The 17889-nt window shown below is 35.3% G+C and overlaps 1 protein-coding gene across 1 annotated transcript; it reads right to left on the bottom strand.

Annotated features, from left to right (window-relative positions):
• Positions 1–8302: 8302 nt before the first annotated feature.
• On the bottom strand, positions 8303–10057 carry LOC113749762 (calcium uniporter protein 4, mitochondrial). The gene is made up of 2 exons (XM_027293600.1): positions 9431–10057; positions 8303–9036 (listed from the first exon to the last, which is right to left on the bottom strand). Exons 1-2 carry the CDS (start codon positions 10022–10024, stop codon positions 8590–8592), a joined length of 1041 nt encoding a protein of 346 aa, XP_027149401.1. The 5' UTR covers positions 10025–10057; the 3' UTR covers positions 8303–8589.
• Positions 10058–17889: the final 7832 nt, after the last annotated feature.

Raw genomic sequence — 17889 nt, 5'->3', positions numbered from 1 at the left:
AACACGAAATAAACTTTTCACTTATTCTACTTCCTAAATTATAAATTTTTGAAAAAAATTTAAAATTTGCATTACAGCAATGACATATCTCTGTAGTTACACATAAAATGACAACTATGTGTATCTTAGATTATATATAGATTTATACATGTAAACATCACAATGTGATAAATTTATAATAAACTTAATGTCTGATACACAAACCATGAGAGTTAAAAGTAGTATTAGTGTAGCATAATATTTATGAATTGTTGTAATTGTAATTGTAGTTTTAGTTCCCTTACTTTCAAATATATTTATTCGCAATATACAAGTATAAAATTATATGAATAATTTTTGTTGAATTTGTATTTTTGTACCAAATTTTTTATCGTATTCTTGAAGAAAAAATTCTCATGATACAGACGCTCACTATCTTTTTTTATATTATACCAGTCTCACAATTTACTAACTATGGTAATGACATGTAAAGGATGGAATGAATTTACTTCAACAATGTTTTGGCAATTTTAAACATAATACTAGTAGAAAAGATTTCTTGAACTGGAGTCTTGGTTTGAAACAAAATATTTGGTGGGCATAAGACCAAAAACAAAAAAAAATTAAAATAACAATACACAAAACAGACCCAACATATACTTAATTTTATTGAAGGATGGCATAAGAATATAGATGGGGTAGTTAAGTTTGTATTTTGTTGAAGGATGACATTCAAATATATAGATAGGGTGGTTAAAATTGTTGTGCATTGCTGACCTATAATCCAATTATGTATCAATTCTTTCATGCAACTCTGGACCTTCCATCGCCATCCTTTACTCTTAACTCACATACCTAATTCAAATCATCCATCAATAGTCAGTCCATAAGTTTGTTTACTAAACTAAACTCTACTTAAACAAACTACAGCTCACCAATCTTCATATGTGGACTTGCCTAGATTAATTTACGTTGGTTAACTACCAAAATTTATCATTTAGTATTTTAATGCAAAGAAAAGATTCAAATGTTAACTCCACCACTTGCATTCTTCAAAGATAATTCATCCAGTGTTGTGGCAGCAAAGTTGCGTGCCTTCTAATTCTTTTACTACTTCTTTAATACCACCATAATCCTCGATCCCATTAATCTATTTTTTGATTGAACCAAAGTACAAGTGGAAGAAGATAGCTGATTAGCTGTACCAGAACTGGATAACCTATGCTTTTTTCTTGTTCTTTTTTTGTTTACACAGGGATGTCCGGGTCAATCCTTACGGGGCCGACTAATCCCCTGCGACCCGGCTAGGCGCCCCAACCCAACCCAAGCACGATATGTGCGCGGAGGAATCCAGCAGAGCAGAGATTCGAACTTGAGAACTCTCGGTCACCGGTGGAAGGTGCTACCGCTGGACCATTCACGCGGGGCGGATAACCTGTGCTTGCTATGTCCAATCTTGACATTTTTTTTCGCCAAATTGAAGTATTGATGAGAGCGATCGAACCAGTCTCGAAAAATGAAATTAATAAGACAAACGTACATAATCCACATGAGTGTCCCAATCCCAATTCGCCACTGAGGCAGTTTTTTTTTTTTTTGGGAATAACATGTCTATGAAAACGACTTGAAGTTATACAAATGTATATCAATTTGGACTTTCTAGGTGATTTAATGTAACCCTCGATTTGTTTACCGTCATGAACTTCAACCTTTCCCGCAAGTATTTCTCTCATGACATGAGGCTATATATATAGGCAAACAATCGTCATTGGAGACGAAAAGAATTGAGTGGCAAATGTAGTTCTGGGCTCTAGTCCCATGTTGTGATTGACTAGTTCTTTAACTTGATGATGTCAAAAGTAGGAAGTCTAGGTTACAGATTCAGACCATGGCGTTTTTTTTTGCATTTTTCTTGAGCAGAAACCTATTATGATATCTGACGATTTACGTAGGATTCAATTGCTGATCCAAATTGCCATCTCTAGTTAGTCTGACAATACAAGATATGAATTGAATTAATAACTTTAGTTCTTTCAACCTTTTGTGAAATTTTACTTTGAATTATTAATTCTAGCATGCCAAATGAATCAAATCACAATATAAATTGATTTATTTCTCCTTGAAGCAATATCGGTCTCTATTGGAATGATCTTTAAGCAATCATAAACTGTTCACTATTTTGCAAACATTTCAGGCTGGTTCTATCCTATGGATGGTGGAAGCTGCATAAGAATTCCTTGGATTTTTTTTTTTTTTTGTCAATCATCAATTTATCTATAGTATCCTACACCATCATAATTTAAGGGGAGGGTCGATGGAGACTTAACCACCACCGGACCAGACAGGTGCACTACGCACCCGTCTAGATTTTTTAAAAAGTCACTTCATGTGATAATTAGCGGGAAACAAGATTTGAATGACTAAAATGACTCCTACCCCACCAAACCTTAAATGGCTTAGTGGTGGCCACCGGTTCAAAAATCGATGGTTGTCAATGTTTCTAAGAATTCCTTGATATGGTTGTCAATAATGTTTCTAACCATGCCAATTGTTAATGTTAACATCGAGTGGTATGCTGATTAATGTCGACCCTATATACCTTTCACGTAATTGATCGCGCATCGCTAGGTGTCTGCAGGATCAGAATTTTCAAGGGTTGATGTATCGCTAGTCGCATCAAATGTGTGATAGTGAATGTCGTCATTAATTTTTCCGTGTACACGTAACTTAAGACTGTCTAGTTGCCGCAAATTGGTTACTAGAAGACAGCATGATAATAGATTAGGCATAAGCAAATTCTTAAAAATTTAAATTATGGTAGGATATGGATCTGATTAATGCTCATCTCCCGATTGACAACAATGATTTGTTTAGATGAAAAAATTTTTGAAATGTATTTATTAATTTTTCAAATTTATTTATATCTGTTGTATGTTTGATGTATTTTTCTACAATCCGTGTAGATCGCAATGAAATTATGATTTTTTCCAATAACAATAATAAAAAAAAGAAAGAATTACAGCCTAATAAACACAAGTGCCCAAACGAGCTATGATAGCTGCAAGCCCTGCCCTACACCGGATAAGATGAAAATGACTGTAACTAAAGTTGCAATTAAAATTATAATAATCAAAACAAACTAATCAAACAATAATTTGTATATTAAATAAAAAAGGTTTCTCCATGTGAAGAAAAGCAGGTTGCCTACCGAAAAGAACCTTTTTTTTTTAATAGCAACGTTGAAAAACTGCAAAAAGAATTAAGCATTAAGCGTACGATATCCCCTAAAACAGATTACAAACACAAACCGTTTGGATTCACTGTTTTTGGAGTTTTTTTGAAAAATTTTACTGTAGCAGTATATATGAAAAATTTTTATTATAAATTTTTTTTGAAATATTTGATATATTATATAAATGAGATGTTTTTTGAGTTATTTTTATTTGTATATTACGGTAACATTATATTTGAAAAACTTATTTTTAAAAAAAGCCAATCCAAACGAATCCTATTCACAGAGTTTAAAGTACCACCCTATCATTTGCCATTGGCCTTGGAACCTCAAGGGTCTAGAGCTAAAAGTTACAAGAGTTATTAAAACTCCTATCACTGTACACTGCTTCCTATATTAATTGTACACTTCGTTCTTTTGGATTGTGAATTATAACTTAAATAATTGGAATGGAAAAAATGAGACTTTCAAGTTTTGATGGTTTGTGTCATGCGATGCCTCATATCGTAAAAAACTTCAGTCCGTGCGCGCGACCTCTGTGTGATTTTTTTTTTTCTTTTTTCAGTTTGCGGGTATGAAAGAGAAATAACTATAAAATAAAGAAAAAAGTCACGTGTGTGTTCGGATAGAATTGTGCAAAAAATTATTTCAAATAATTATTATAAAGATTTTTGTGAGTATAATGTATGTGAAATAAAAATATGATTGATAATAACAGTTTTTGTCCATCAATAGCCAAGCATTTCCTCCTTTTATTTTAATCTTCACTTTTCTTTGAGTTGCTCATATTGGAACCTTGAGTACAATATTCGTGCAATATATTATTGATGAATACACGCCAAATAAAAACTAAAACTTTTGGATTCGTGCAACAATGCAAACATATTGAAACAACTTTTTTTTGCTCAACGTGAAAAGGTATATGCAGCATCAAATGGATAAAAAGCAGGCAGCCATCGCAAGGGCCCATAAGGTATAAATGCAGTTCGGCGGGTGTTCGAATTAGCCCTTGGAATTTTCAATTTTATGTTGCTTAATGTACTAATTGGTACTCGTAGCATTCTGCTCTTTATGTTTTAGAAGAAGAAGAAGAGGAAATTGCTGTCGACAATAATGGGTCCAAAATTGTCTAAAGCCACATGAGTGCCACTCGATTCTTGGAAGCAGCTGATGAAGAAACTTTTTTCTTTGTGATGCCTTGACACATACTACTATCTCCTTTGTATTTTGTAACCAACAATCATGCTCTTCTTCTTCTTCTTGTTAAAGAATACTTAACCTATTTATAACATAAGAAAAGAGGAAGCCGAGTAATATATTTTGCAGGTGAATTGGTCATCAATCTGAGCAGAGAGGGAATCCAAAACGGACCACTTGGTCAATAATGCCTATGTTTTTTATTTGAAATTAGATGTGGATAGGTTTGGATACAGACGAAGAAGACTTTTGAGAGATTAGTTTAGTTTAAGGACGTATATGAATAATTGTTCACCAGCACTGTTTTGTCAGAGATTTGGTTTTCGGTTGGTTGAAGTTGGACCAATCCTTCTTGGATTTGTGTCAAATTCAATGATATTTTAGAACTCATTCCATTGATAATGTTCCAAGAGTTTATATATTGTCATAAATGTAAGAAACAACAATAATGGCATTACGGACGCATTAGGCGTACGTTTGGCATCATCATAGAGCATCTGTTTCATGCAATTTTCAGTCTTGTCCTACCATAATCCCATTAATTATCAAGTGTCAAATGTCTGTTTCAAAAGCGAAAGCATGTAAAAATTACTTTAGCTAAAATTGAAGGGCACATTTTCTCTCTCTCACTTTTTTTTTTTTTTGCCCTTTTTGAAGGGTTTTGGTAGAAAATCAAGCAACGGTTAAGCCTTCATAAGAAAACATCAACTAAAAGAAGGCTGCCTATCTAACTTCTAGCAGTCGAGTGCCAACCTTTGCTACAAAATTCAACCACTTCACTTCACTTGGTTCTACTTATAATGGTAAACCGAACACCAGTTTCTTTCTCAAAAGAAGAGTAGGGTTGAAGCAGGATACGTTTTTTGCAAAATTTTGTAAGGTGGAGCATGTGAGGAATGATGAGATGTTGAAACCAGAAGATCCCAAGAAGAAGATATACTAGCTCACATTGTGTAAGAGCATATATAATATGGGTGATCCACAAAACAGTAGTGCCCTTTGGGGGGGCAGCCGTGGGGTGGGGAGAGTACCCAACACCAACAGCAGCTACGAGAATCAGGGTCCTCCTGCAACTGCGAGTCAATTATATACATGTGGGTAGTGCATTGCAGCCTGTAGGTGGTGTTGGCTGCCTCCTGCAGGCCCTACCTACACTTTTACAATGATCTCTTCTTCATCCAAACCGTGAAAGACCAGGGCTCGGATGAGGCTAGAAGCAAAGTCCTTTTGCAATTTTTTAGAGCCAATTTCCCCATTGGATTAGTGTGGACAAAGTTTTGAGAGACAATTATTTGAGACGATTATAGATTTGCAAGTCATGACCCGGCCACAATAGTGCGTGCGTGTTTCTTTTCTTCTTCTTTTTTTTTTTTTGAAACAATAATAATTGTATAACCTATTCTATCCTAAACTACAAGGGAAAGGGAGCCTAAAGAGGCTTGTGTTAGGAGCTACCAGATATACAGATTTTACTAGATCAAAGGGATGCTTTGACACCACGTTGAATAGTGCGTGTGTTTCTTTTCAGACAAAAACTTAGTCGGAGAGATGGCCAATTGGAAGCCCTCCTACCGTCATGAATCTGGAAATCACAAAGAATCATGACCGTGAACCACGTTATCATCAGCTTATCACCCCTGGCATTTACTTTATGATTCTGGGACTCCTTTTGTCATGAATTTGTAGTTTCATTTTTCAGTTTTTAGGCCTGAACCTTCACGATATTGCCATATCATGCCATGATCATATTAGAGAGTGTGATAGTGAAGTGGAAAAAGGACAGTAGTTGAATATTTTGAGCTCACACTCAGATTGAAAGTTTCAGTTGTGACACAAAATACTTGGAATATCCTCAAAAACAAGGGAGACAAGGAAACAACGAAAATACAGAGGATATAGAAATTTATTCTGGTATATTTCCCATCAAAAAATTATTTAATTTCACACCACTGAATTTTGTCTTTAGTGCAAAAAACAAAAACTTTTCTCTATTACAATCCAAAGAAAACTTTGCAGCGGAAAGAGGAAAGGACAACGTTTGAGAATCAAACCACAAACTCCTAGGTTATATCGTTAATTTCCTTACTAACTGAACTACGTTTTGAACTAAATAGCCTTCTTTTTCAAAAAAAAAAAAAAAAAAAACTAAATAGCCTGAAATTTGTTTTATTTTTGTAAAAAATACTTTGTTGGGTCTTTGCCTCAGTTGGAAGATAGCCCAAGATTCAACGCACCTGACCTCTGAGCCCAAGCAGAGCTCTACGGCCTCTTTTCACGGTTATTCAGTTTCTTTACCCTAATTAGACCATGGATCAGTCACATGTTACCAAATCCTATTCCATCCAAATAATGGGCCTTCTCGTTTCGGCAATCCTACTTTTGTACGTTGCTCCAAATGAAGCCCTTACTGTAACGAATTTTTATTTTTTTTTAGTGTAAATGAAAAGTTTTAAATTCAGAATCTCTCACTTAAACTCCTTTCATTCACATCATCCAAGCTATCCCTTCTTCAAATTATTCACGTAACAAGAACGCAGCAGAAAACTCACAAACATCCATATATGTACGGTACATATAGAAATATCATTTTAAAAAAAGGGAATAAACAACATGGAGGATTTTGAGATAACTTGTATAATTATATTGATTTTTCTAACGAGTACTCAATGAATCTTGATTGTATTGATTTTTTTTTAACGAATGCTCGTTGAACACCCGTTCAATACACCTAGCGGGTCCTTTTATACCAAGGAACGTGTGACCTGGGAGTAAACATTATTTTTTTTTTTTCGAAGGATGGGAGTAAACATTATTAATGTGGTCAGGAGAGCAAGGTTGTTGGCGCAAGGAACTCCGCCGCTTAATCTTATGTTGTATTTGATGCATGGCAGGACATCCACAATCGTACAATTGAACCAACAATTGTTTGACATAACGCTTTTCAGGATGACGTTCAATCGTTGAAAGTTGAAGCCTTTATTTCGGTGGATGAGTGGACTGGACATGTATCTCTGTCTGTCACCTAAATATCGGGTGGCAACGAAAGCAAAGTTTCACGAGGCAGTCCAACTCAAAATTTTATGAATATTTGGTTCATTTCTGAGGCTAGTGGTTAGCAAACGATTCACACCAAGACATACAAGAGATAGAAAGAAAATGTAGTGGGGATATATGTGTGTTTGTATTGTAAATTATTTGAGATAATTTTGTGAAAAAGTAACGTAGCAATTTTTTGATATGATGTATATGAGAAAATTGAAAAATGTGTTGATGATGCAAGTAAATCAGTGTGTGTCAATAAGGTGTAAATAAAGTGTAAATTTTTATAATCCAAACACACGCGTAAAGTTAATATATGAAAATTTACTAATTACAATATATATGAAAAAAAATATGTTTTACGAATAATATACGCGTAAAGTTATGTGTATAATTAATTTACAATTTAATAACAAAACAAATATCTCTCAAAATTTCAATTCTGAAATGAAGGATTCTTCCACTTCTCATCTCACAATCCTAATAAAATTTCTCTAGATTTTTGTTAAGATGAAATAACAAATGAGCAATGTTTTGTGAGTTTCAATGTGTAGTGAAAAAAAAAACTTTTCAAAAAGGTTTGTGTATTGAAAACAAATTAGAATAGATAAAGAAGAAGAATAAATGCAAATTGAATCTCTTTTTTTTCGTTCAGACAAAGGTGATGTCATTTATTTTGATTGTTGTTAAATTATTAGGATATAAAGACATAAAAACAAAATGTACGCTACCATTTTAGGTTTTATTGAAGCGCAACGAGGGTAAACCTACTATTTTATACGCATATACGGCTACTTTGGTGAAGACAGTCCTCTAATATTTAAATTTTATTGAAGGGTAATGGAGACAATTTCATTTAAGTGTGACGATAAAATTATAATTTTATGTATAGATATCGAGATTTTGACGGGATCCATCGGGGCAATTTACCCCACTACCCCCCACTTTGTCTCCGCCTCGGCCTCTTACAGACGACACTTCAGCTGCTTTAAAAGCAACAGCATGAGTTTGAAGTAATGCATGATTAGTACCCCCCGTCTCTTCTAACGTTTTTGCATGACTTAAAACGTGTCCTCAAATGTACACTAAAAACTTGTACTCAACCGTCATGTATGGAACCAAAAACTGCTCCTCTTGCATGATTAATAGGTTCTAAAACATGCTTGATCGCCATAATTATTGGGATAAAAAGCCCGGCAGAGCTGATTATACTTTTCGATATCAAAATTGTGAATCTTCATCAGCTTTCTTTGCTTTCCTCTGAACCGGCGTTGGAAGTAGCCTTCAAAAGAAGGCTCTTTTGACGTCCTGAGAAAGAAACCGTAGGCAAGTGCAAAGTGGAGTGACGTCACGAAGAAGCAAATGGGCTCCATCACATCCCAGCTCAGCTCCCAGAAAGTTAGCCTCATAAAGCCCAGTGTTTGAAGGACCACTATTCCCAACCCGCAGTACAACTCTGCTCTAACCAGTGACTCGGCTTTCTGATCAATGGAGGCCTTTTGCTCTTCCATCTGATCCAATTCTCTCCTTCTCGGATCATTTGGTCTGGCTACTGATTGCGAGATTAGTTGCTCCACTGATTTTGACACCTGTAATTAAAATTTTTAAGTAAAGAGTTTGTCTAAACCGTTATCAGTTACGTTAGGTGCTATGCATGTGGTTAACGGAAGCTTTTTTGTTAACGGTTCTCACATAGCGTGTGACGTGACCACATAATTAACAAACCGATTGAGAAATTAGGGGCTAAAAATGAGACAAAACAAAGGGTCCATGATCCTATGTTTTGTCTAATTATCCCACTAATCTCCGTGGCCATTTTAGAAATTTTGATCTCTAGCATTAGTTTGCTAAATTGCACTTCTTCTTCTTAAAAAAAAAAAAAAACTGATAATACATCAATTAATTAACTAACGGGCACAGGATAGCATCGGTGACAAATGACAATTATGAGAGTCGAACTTGCATTTTTATAAGTATATTTACCTGATCGGGGCGGAGGAAGACCACGTTGCCGACGACGATGACATTTCCGGCGTCATCCAACATCTTTGCAAACTCCAAGCCTTGCTCGTTATTTTCGCAGGCATCGCCGCATATCTTGACGTATTCGGAGTAAGAAATGGAGCTCATCGGAATCTCTCGAAGTCGTAATCTCAGCTTTTCCAGCTGAGCTGACCTCAGAATCTTCTTAGCATCAGCCACCGAGATTCCTCCTACCTGCGTCTCCGTTGCGGGCGCCATAGATGGAGGTAGTATTGGGTCAAAACGGAGTCGGTCTCCGGGAATATTAATGGACCTTAATTTCTCCCTGAGTTTTTCACCCACGGGGAGGGATAGGAATTCCGGCAGCATAGTGGGTGCTGCTTGGTTAAATCCTCTCTTTTGCTGGAGGAAGCGGCGGAAGAAGCCGGTTTTTGAGAACTCCGGCGAGGTGAGGTATTCTCGGTGTAGCGGTGCCTTAGGAACGGCAGCATTTTCAGAGTTTAAGGAGGACGAGAACGGAAATAAAGTGGAGCCTGTTTTAGTACTACTGTCGTTTAGTAATAGGCGCTTCGAGAGCGCTCTACGAAGCGCCATTGAAATGGAAAGGGGGAGAGACTTTAGCTTCTGGTGGCCTTAGAGAGAGCAGAGGAGGAGCTCCGATGATGAAGGGGAAGTTCGAGGAAGGAAGGGGCATATATAGTTGAGGATCCTAAGTCAGAGGAGGGGAGGGTAGAAACTAGGGATAATTTCAGAAACCTCCCCTGAGGTTTCGGACAATTTCACAGAGCTCCCTTGAGATTTGAAAAATTACATATACTTCCCTTAATTTGACAGTTTTAGTAACAAAACTTTAAAATGATATTGATTTGCTTAAATTTTTAAATGAATAACCAAAAATGCCCTTGTGTAATAAGTTTTAATTTACTTTCCTATAGCATTATAAGATTATCTAATGTAATTATAAGGAAAATGTGCTGAATTTTTCATGTTCATACCCACTATTTGATAAACCATTAAAATAATATTTTATCACTATAATATGATACTTTTGATGGTATTTTATTATTGATTTAGATTTATAAGATAGAAAATAAAATATTGAAATAATTGATTCAGAGTTTATGAATTTTTTGAATAGTGGGATTATCATAATTTAGTAGTGATTTTGGGTAAATTTTTTAATTTATTGTTAATTTTAATACCAAAAAATAGAAAACAAAAATTAGCAAAAAACATCAGATAACATATAAAGTTAACTCATCAGAAAAATCATTAGTTTGATATTTTATTACAATAGAAACTAGAGATAATAGTGATAATTTTACAATTTTATTGGCAAAAAATTAAAATAAAAAGGAATAAGAAGGAAAAAGAATGAAAAAGTCATTTTAAAGTCATTTTAAATATAAGCATACCAAACAAGGGAATTTCATTAAAATATTTACGAATAATATTGTCATTTTAAATAACCAGGGAGGTATGCGTAATTTTTTAAATTTCACGGGAGCTTAGTGAAATTGTCAGAAACCTCAGGGGAGGTTTTTGAAATTATCCCTAGAAAATGAGAAATGTGGAATCTCATTAATATTTCAAAATCCCAGTAGAGTCCAATAAAACAGTAAGCCTGTTCGGATTAGAGTTTTATTAGACATTTTTGTTAAAAAAAAGGTGTAATGTAAGGATGTGGTGTAAAAATATAATTAGAAAATATGTCAAAGAATATTGTAGATTTTTTTTTAAAATATCACAATCCGTTTATGTGACATTCTTTTCGCGGACTTTGCAAAACTGTGTAACATGAAAATTGGTTGCTAAATAGTTTTTTTTTTTAAATTATTGGCATAAAAAGGTAGAAAGTATAGGCACGGCCGCACGGGTTAATCTTATTAGTAAGATTTTTGAGTCAGCAGGCTGTAATAGTGCATGGTTCGATATTCTTCTTCATGTTTTATTTTTTTACCAAGCAAGTTAAGACTTTTGTGGTAATAAACTAACCCGAATCCCGTGAGAACCCCAAAAGCCGGTATCCTTTGAGGTCTCACAGGGAACTAATATACTACCCCAATCCCCCTAACAACCCCGATGTGGGACTGAACCCCCAAACAGGGCAGCTTCTACTAGGCCTAAACTGAGAACCCACTACCCCGAGCAAGGTTTGGTCTTTTTTACCAAGCAAGTTAAGACTTTTGTGGTAATAAACTAATCCGAATCCCGTGAGAACCCCAAAAGCCCGTGAGCAAGGTTTGGTCTTCATGTTTTATTAAGCACGCAATTTTATTTGATTTTATGGCGGAGTAGCATATAAAACGAATAAACTTCTGATCTCACCGGGTACTGTTTTTGGACAAGCTGAAGTCACTCTACAAGCACCTGGAAAAGCATAGGAGAGGGTCAAATTTTAATTGCACGTTCCTTGTACTATGCCTTTTTGTGGCTTCTTCTTCTCTCTTTTTTTTTTTCCTAACAAGATAGGGATGAGATTTAAGACATCAGGAGAAAAAAGAAGGATTTAAACTAAAATTTCTGAATTTTGAAATTTCAATCTTAACTACTAAATGCATTTTTGTGATTCGTACACTACAAATTTGCCTCTAGATTTCTTGTAGCAAGTACCCTAAGTACATAACGTCGATCGATATCCTGTTTTTCTTTTCTTTTTTTGCTATTTAATTCCTAATACCACCAATTTTGAAAATTTATGGGGAGAAAATGAAAAGCCAAAGAAAAAGAAGCACCGCAGGTTAATTTCTTTTTCCATAAACCAAGGTCCAATTTGACTAAAATCGACAAGAAGAAGGGCTATTTTGCAGGGGAAGAAGCAGGGCTTAGTTAAACTTGATCTGCTTAAGAAAGAACACATATTAATTGCCTGAGTGTCCTTAATGCAGAGGAGGAAGGTCACTCTCATGGAACATTGCGGCGTCCAAAATTCGTCTAGAGTTTGCATGCGTTGTCCGCAAGCATATGCTAAACGTTTGTAACATGCGAGCCTTCACTCGAAGGACATATTAATGAATTAGAAAGCGTTGCATGTACAATTCATTCGTAATATGGGATTCGTGAAGTCGGCAGTTGCCACTTCCTGTTTGATTTTGGGTTTTGGGGGTGTTTGTAAAACTTACCTGTGTCTTTCGGGCAAATATGGTCAAGACCCGAAGGCGGCCCGACTAATCCCCTGTGCCTGGAATACAGCGCCACCCCAACCGCACCCAGGCGTTAAGTGGGATTCGACCACCTGACCTTGGAGTTCCGGAAGAAGCCCAAGACCAGGTGGTCTAGCCACGTAATATTTTATTCAGTACGTCATTCTTTGAAGTCTTCCCACAGTTTTGTACACGGAAAGCAATACGAGTGTAGTAGAATACAGGGTTGCTATTGCGTTTTGTATCGAGCAACTCCGGAAGAGGCTCGAGATGCCTGGCAAGGTGTCGAGTTTTGAGATGATTTCTTTAAGTCCTAGAGAATTGAGATTGACTCGGTATCTGCTTACACAATTAAAGTTATGGATCTAATTGCAGAATTTGACGGTGAAAATGCATTGAATGATCAAATTTTGATACTTTTTTGTTTATTTATATATATTATTATTGAGAATGGTTAATTTGGGATTTAAAAAAAGATGAGAGGTCAAAAGTTAATGATTAAAATTAGCGATAATTCCAGAAACCTTCCTTGAGGTTTCTGATAATTTCACTTAGCTCTCCCTAATTTTAGAAAATTACACTGACCTCCCTTGCTTTTACTATTTAAGTAACATTATAGACCTATTAGGCTAGAATTATACTTAAATATCCTAAAATACCCTTATGCAATATCATAACATCAAAAGAAAGTTAAAAAAGGTTTAGTGATCAATTTAACCAAAAAAAAAAAGTAACAAACACTTTTATCCAAATTTGCTATGCTTCCACAATAATTGTAAACCCAAAATCTCATCAACCATTCAAGCAAACTCCAATTTAATTCCCAAATTCTATCAATTTTGGTATCACTAAAATCCCAAATTTTACCAAAATCACACTCCAACTTAATCCCCAAATTCTATCAATTTTGGCATCATCAAAATCTCAAACTCTACCTGAATCACTTTACAAATGGACCATAACCAACACCACCAACTAAAGTACCCTCAAAAGCTTCCCGCCCCAATTTAACACTATATATTTTGTCTATTGGCTAATTTCACACCTCAAATTATGAACTCAACACCTATCGCATATTACCTTTATTGAACAGAAGATCTGACCAACCACTATTGATGTCTATGCCAAGAGCAACCCCATACTCCAATGGTGTTAGAAACAGAGAAACTAATCTTTATGACAAACCACCACCAACACTTGTAAATCAAACAAAAATGAAGATATTAGATTCTAGTGCGTAGTAGATATAATAGCATAACCTAGAGTCATCCTTTTTTCTTTTCCAATCATAGCCCATTAATTTCATTTTTTTCCTTTCTATCACAACCATTTTCAACATCTCCATCTAATTTGACCATGAAATTTTCATTTGCTCACCCAATTTGTAATTTTGGAAATTTTAATTCTTTAATATATGCAAATTATAATACGAGAAGAAATAAACAAGGGGGCTGATAGTTAAGTACCGCGAAAAGAGAGAAATAGACAAGAAATAAACACTATGAGTAGGTTTGCATGGTGGTGTAGTTGATGGGTGGAAGAGACTGTGGGGTTATAGTTAGGAAGGAGAGAATCATAAGAGATAGAAAAAAAAAAGAGGGAAATAAAAAAAAAACTTCTATTAATTAAAGTAGAGTTGGGGATGATGACGAGTTGTTGCAAATTTTTATATATATTTTTTACTTTTGGTTTGGTTTTTGTATCCCACATATGTGGTAAATTATCTATTAAATAGAGGGTATTGTAGTCATTTTATTGAAGCGAGGGAGGTTAGTGTAATTTTCTAAAATTGGGGGGAGCTAAGTGAAATTGTCAGAAACCTCAAGGGCAGTTTCTGAAATTATCCCTTAAAATTATTTACGAGCTGACTGGGAGTCTAGGTAATTTACTCTGAAGAGCGTGTAAAAATAGTAATACATCTCGAAAATTAATGAATTATACTGATATATTGGGAAATTTAGGGCCGGTAACAGGATTAAAAAAAATCAAAATGACTTGTGTATATTAGAAAGTAAAGTTTTCATAAGGTTCGGGGATGCAAAGTCAAAATTTTGTTATACTACTTTATAAAACTGAAAAAAAAATGAAAGTGTTAGATCTAATTAAGGTTATTTATTGATATAAATTCAAGATTAAACTCTTTTGATTTTTCTAAACTACCACTACGTTATAGCTTAACTTATGTCAAAATATACTTGACATAACGGAAAAATTATGTTTGACATAAGCACTTTTTAGTTGTAAATTTACTACGATTATGATTATGAATTATCACGTTTAATGTGGTTTGGAAAATTTAACCCTTTGACCTTAGGCTCCTAACTCCGTCACTAGGCCTCTAGGCATGAGGCAAAGTCAAAGGTTTTGAAACTTGTTCATTTTCCTCAACTATTGGTAATGCCTAATAATCTCAAAAGAATAAATAAAGCAGCATGGAGGAATCTAAAGTTCATGACAGAAATTGGAGTCCTAGTTTCAAACCTCTTGAAGGAAATTAGAAAACAAATTAATCGTAAATGGCTTCAGATGACAGCCAGGTACACAGAACGTGATGTCATCAGTTGGATTAGGGAATTTAGAACTATAACCATCTGATTCGCATAGGTTCCAGCGCTTTGGGAAAGGTAGAGACATCTAACCATAGCAGGGAATAGGACATGAATCGTGAAACCATACGATATATTCATGGTTGGCAAAACATTGAGAATAATCCATTGAAGAATCTGTTGCGTAGGAGTGTTTAATCAGTGCATAAGAATTAAAGAATCCCTTCCAAATGGGAAGTAGGAATCATAAGTAGGCTGATGGATTCCAAATGGATTTGTGAAGAGGGATTCTGTGGCTTCAGTGGGATGTCTACTTACCCCATTTCCTGACGTGCTTACTTACGTTTACTGTTTAGTGATATTCATGCTCCACTTCAGCAACTCACTATAGTTCATAGCATCTAGTGGCTGAAATGGAAATGGTTTGGATTAATTAGCCGCCGAAGGTTCAGAACTCCATCTGGCATTCGTTCCCATCTTTCCTTAATCTTCCATAAAACTCAAAGAAAAATGCGACAATATTGACAAGCACCAAGCTCCCTTTATTTGATTGTGGCAATGAGCAGGAAGAAGGTGGAGCTTCAATTCTCAACTTCGAATTTTCGCATATGCGTACTTCGGAAAAGCCTGAATTACGATATTCAGCTATTTTATTTTGGGATTCATCTTGTTTCCTATTTTTTAGTTCATGTTTACTCTATTTCTTTTGAAAATTTAAAGCTTTATAACAATCTGGCACTGTGAAAAATGGAAAAAGAATTCACTGGAAACGAACCAAGTCCTGTACTAATCAGCTTATTTAAACAACGCTTCTTTTTTTTTTTTTTTTTTGGTGTTTAAATTATCACTATCTCCCTCAGGAGCCATATCAATGATATCATGGCGGTCCATCTTTTGAGCTTATGTCCTACAATATAACCAACGGAATCCCATGCAAGAATTCTTGGCATTATTTGGCTATTTGCGTGTCATTAAAGGCACAATTATGAGAACTTGCAGAATTTAGGGGGTACTTGTTAATGGGATCCTGCATGGCAAAGTTGCTGTTCCATCTGTTAGATATGCTAATAGTTGATGCGTATGACATACCATTATCAATTTTTCTGCTCAGATGGTTATGCATCTTTCCTTCCTGTTTTCTTTGTGGGCGATATTACATGTTGATGACAAAAAATGGTTCAACTGTTCAAGGTGAGTAGGGGCCAGCAAACCTCCAGGAATGACCTACAAGAAAAAGTGGAGCTTTAGCTCACATAAGAGCTCTGATACTTAAATTACTAATTTTGTAGACTGAGAAAAAAAAAAAAACTCTAAGAATGTGTAATTTTAGAAAGAGAAGAGAATAAATGAATATGGAGATCTTTAGCAAGCCATAATGGGCTTCAGAGATATTATTGAATTGAAACTAATAATTGGACGGACTCAAATGAGATAAGCAATTTTGAACCTAGATTATATTTAGACTGGAGACTTGCCATCTAGTCTTGATCCAATATGTGAATAATTTTGGAATCAGCAGCACAGGGTTTTTTTTTTTTTTTTTGGATGTCGTCTGTCTGCAAATACTACGAAAATTTTTTGATCCTATGGCGTAGAAGCTCTTTGAGTTGTCTGATGACTTATTTTTGAAGGCATATTAGTATTTAAAAGGTGGGTGTGACTCATTAGGCAACATGAAGGACATTTCATACCAAAAAAAAAAAAAAAATCCCATATTCGTTAAGAGCTATATCATTGATTTTTCAAAATCAATGACAAATTCTTTGACAAAACCCCTCTTAAGATTCTGTTGATTGTATAAATTTATAGCTAAATTGCAAGTTTAACTTCGCCAGGGGCAGTTCAATAGCGATGTACAGGACTAAAGCCTAATGCTGTTGGCATTTTGGTGACAGAATTAAACTTTTACGCAATTAGTGTTGTTGTCCAATGTCCACTTAGCCAGCAGACATTTCAAACATGGCCTTGCGAGACCACCGTGATGATGATAAAAGTTGAAATGCGGCTGCTTTAAATTAATCCTCTGTGCAATGGAGCCTCCTACTCTGATTCCCACAATTAGTAGTATCTTTGTGTTTTCTTTTTCATAAGATTGACATTCTTTATCCTCTGGCTAATCTTTCAAGTCGGTTCCCATCCGATGACACAGAACATCCTGCCATTTGCATCAGCAATCTTGTTGTCATTGAAATGCTTTGGTTGCATGAATATTACGTGTTTGATAGAAAGCTAGGGAGAGATTCTTAATGTAATCACAACCACAATATGGTGACTTGTGCAGACGAATCACTAGCTGATGAGTGAGTGGGGGAGTTGTGCGATCCTTGTGGCATCTCAATAAACTTTAGTGCTGCCAAACCCAAGAGGAATGTTCTCGTCCCAGTTTGGCCTAAATTCTGGTTTGGGATGCTTTCACGGTGGATAATAAGATTGAGGACACCCTTCTACAGACTTTGAATGTTAAGCTGTTTATGTATGAAATTTTGTGAGATAATGATGCATATGGATGCGATTTAGCCTGTCCTTTAGCACATTGTCCTTATTCACCTATGTGGTTGGGTGTGACACACAAATAGGTGAAGTTTACCCCCGAGCTTTTGTCTTTCTTACATCTAAAACATCTTTCTGTTTCAATATCTCTCTAGAAAAGCCAAATTTTGGTTATCGTAACAATATGGAAAGAAAGATTCACCAATTGCACTATATGGAACGAATATTTAAGACAACCCTGAAAAAAATTCAGTATGTAACATGCCTGGCCGATTCTAAC

This window comes from Coffea eugenioides, chromosome 10 (assembly GCF_003713205.1).
Source record: "Coffea eugenioides isolate CCC68of chromosome 10, Ceug_1.0, whole genome shotgun sequence".
NCBI lineage: Eukaryota > Viridiplantae > Streptophyta > Magnoliopsida > Gentianales > Rubiaceae > Coffea > Coffea eugenioides.
The sequence above is the reverse complement of the archived record's forward strand: the minus strand, read 5'-3'. Positions and strand labels throughout refer to the sequence as shown.

Bases quoted from the DNA above. Each gene is read 5' to 3' on its own strand.
- LOC113749762 (XM_027293600.1), bottom strand. From the start codon at position 10,024: ATGGCGCTTCGTAGAGCGCTCTCGAAGCGCCTATTACTAAACGACAGT. The intron at 9,037-9,430 runs GTAAATATACTT...TTTTAATTACAG, and splicing joins TCTTCCTCCGCCCCGATCAG to GTGTCAAAATCAGTGGAGCA.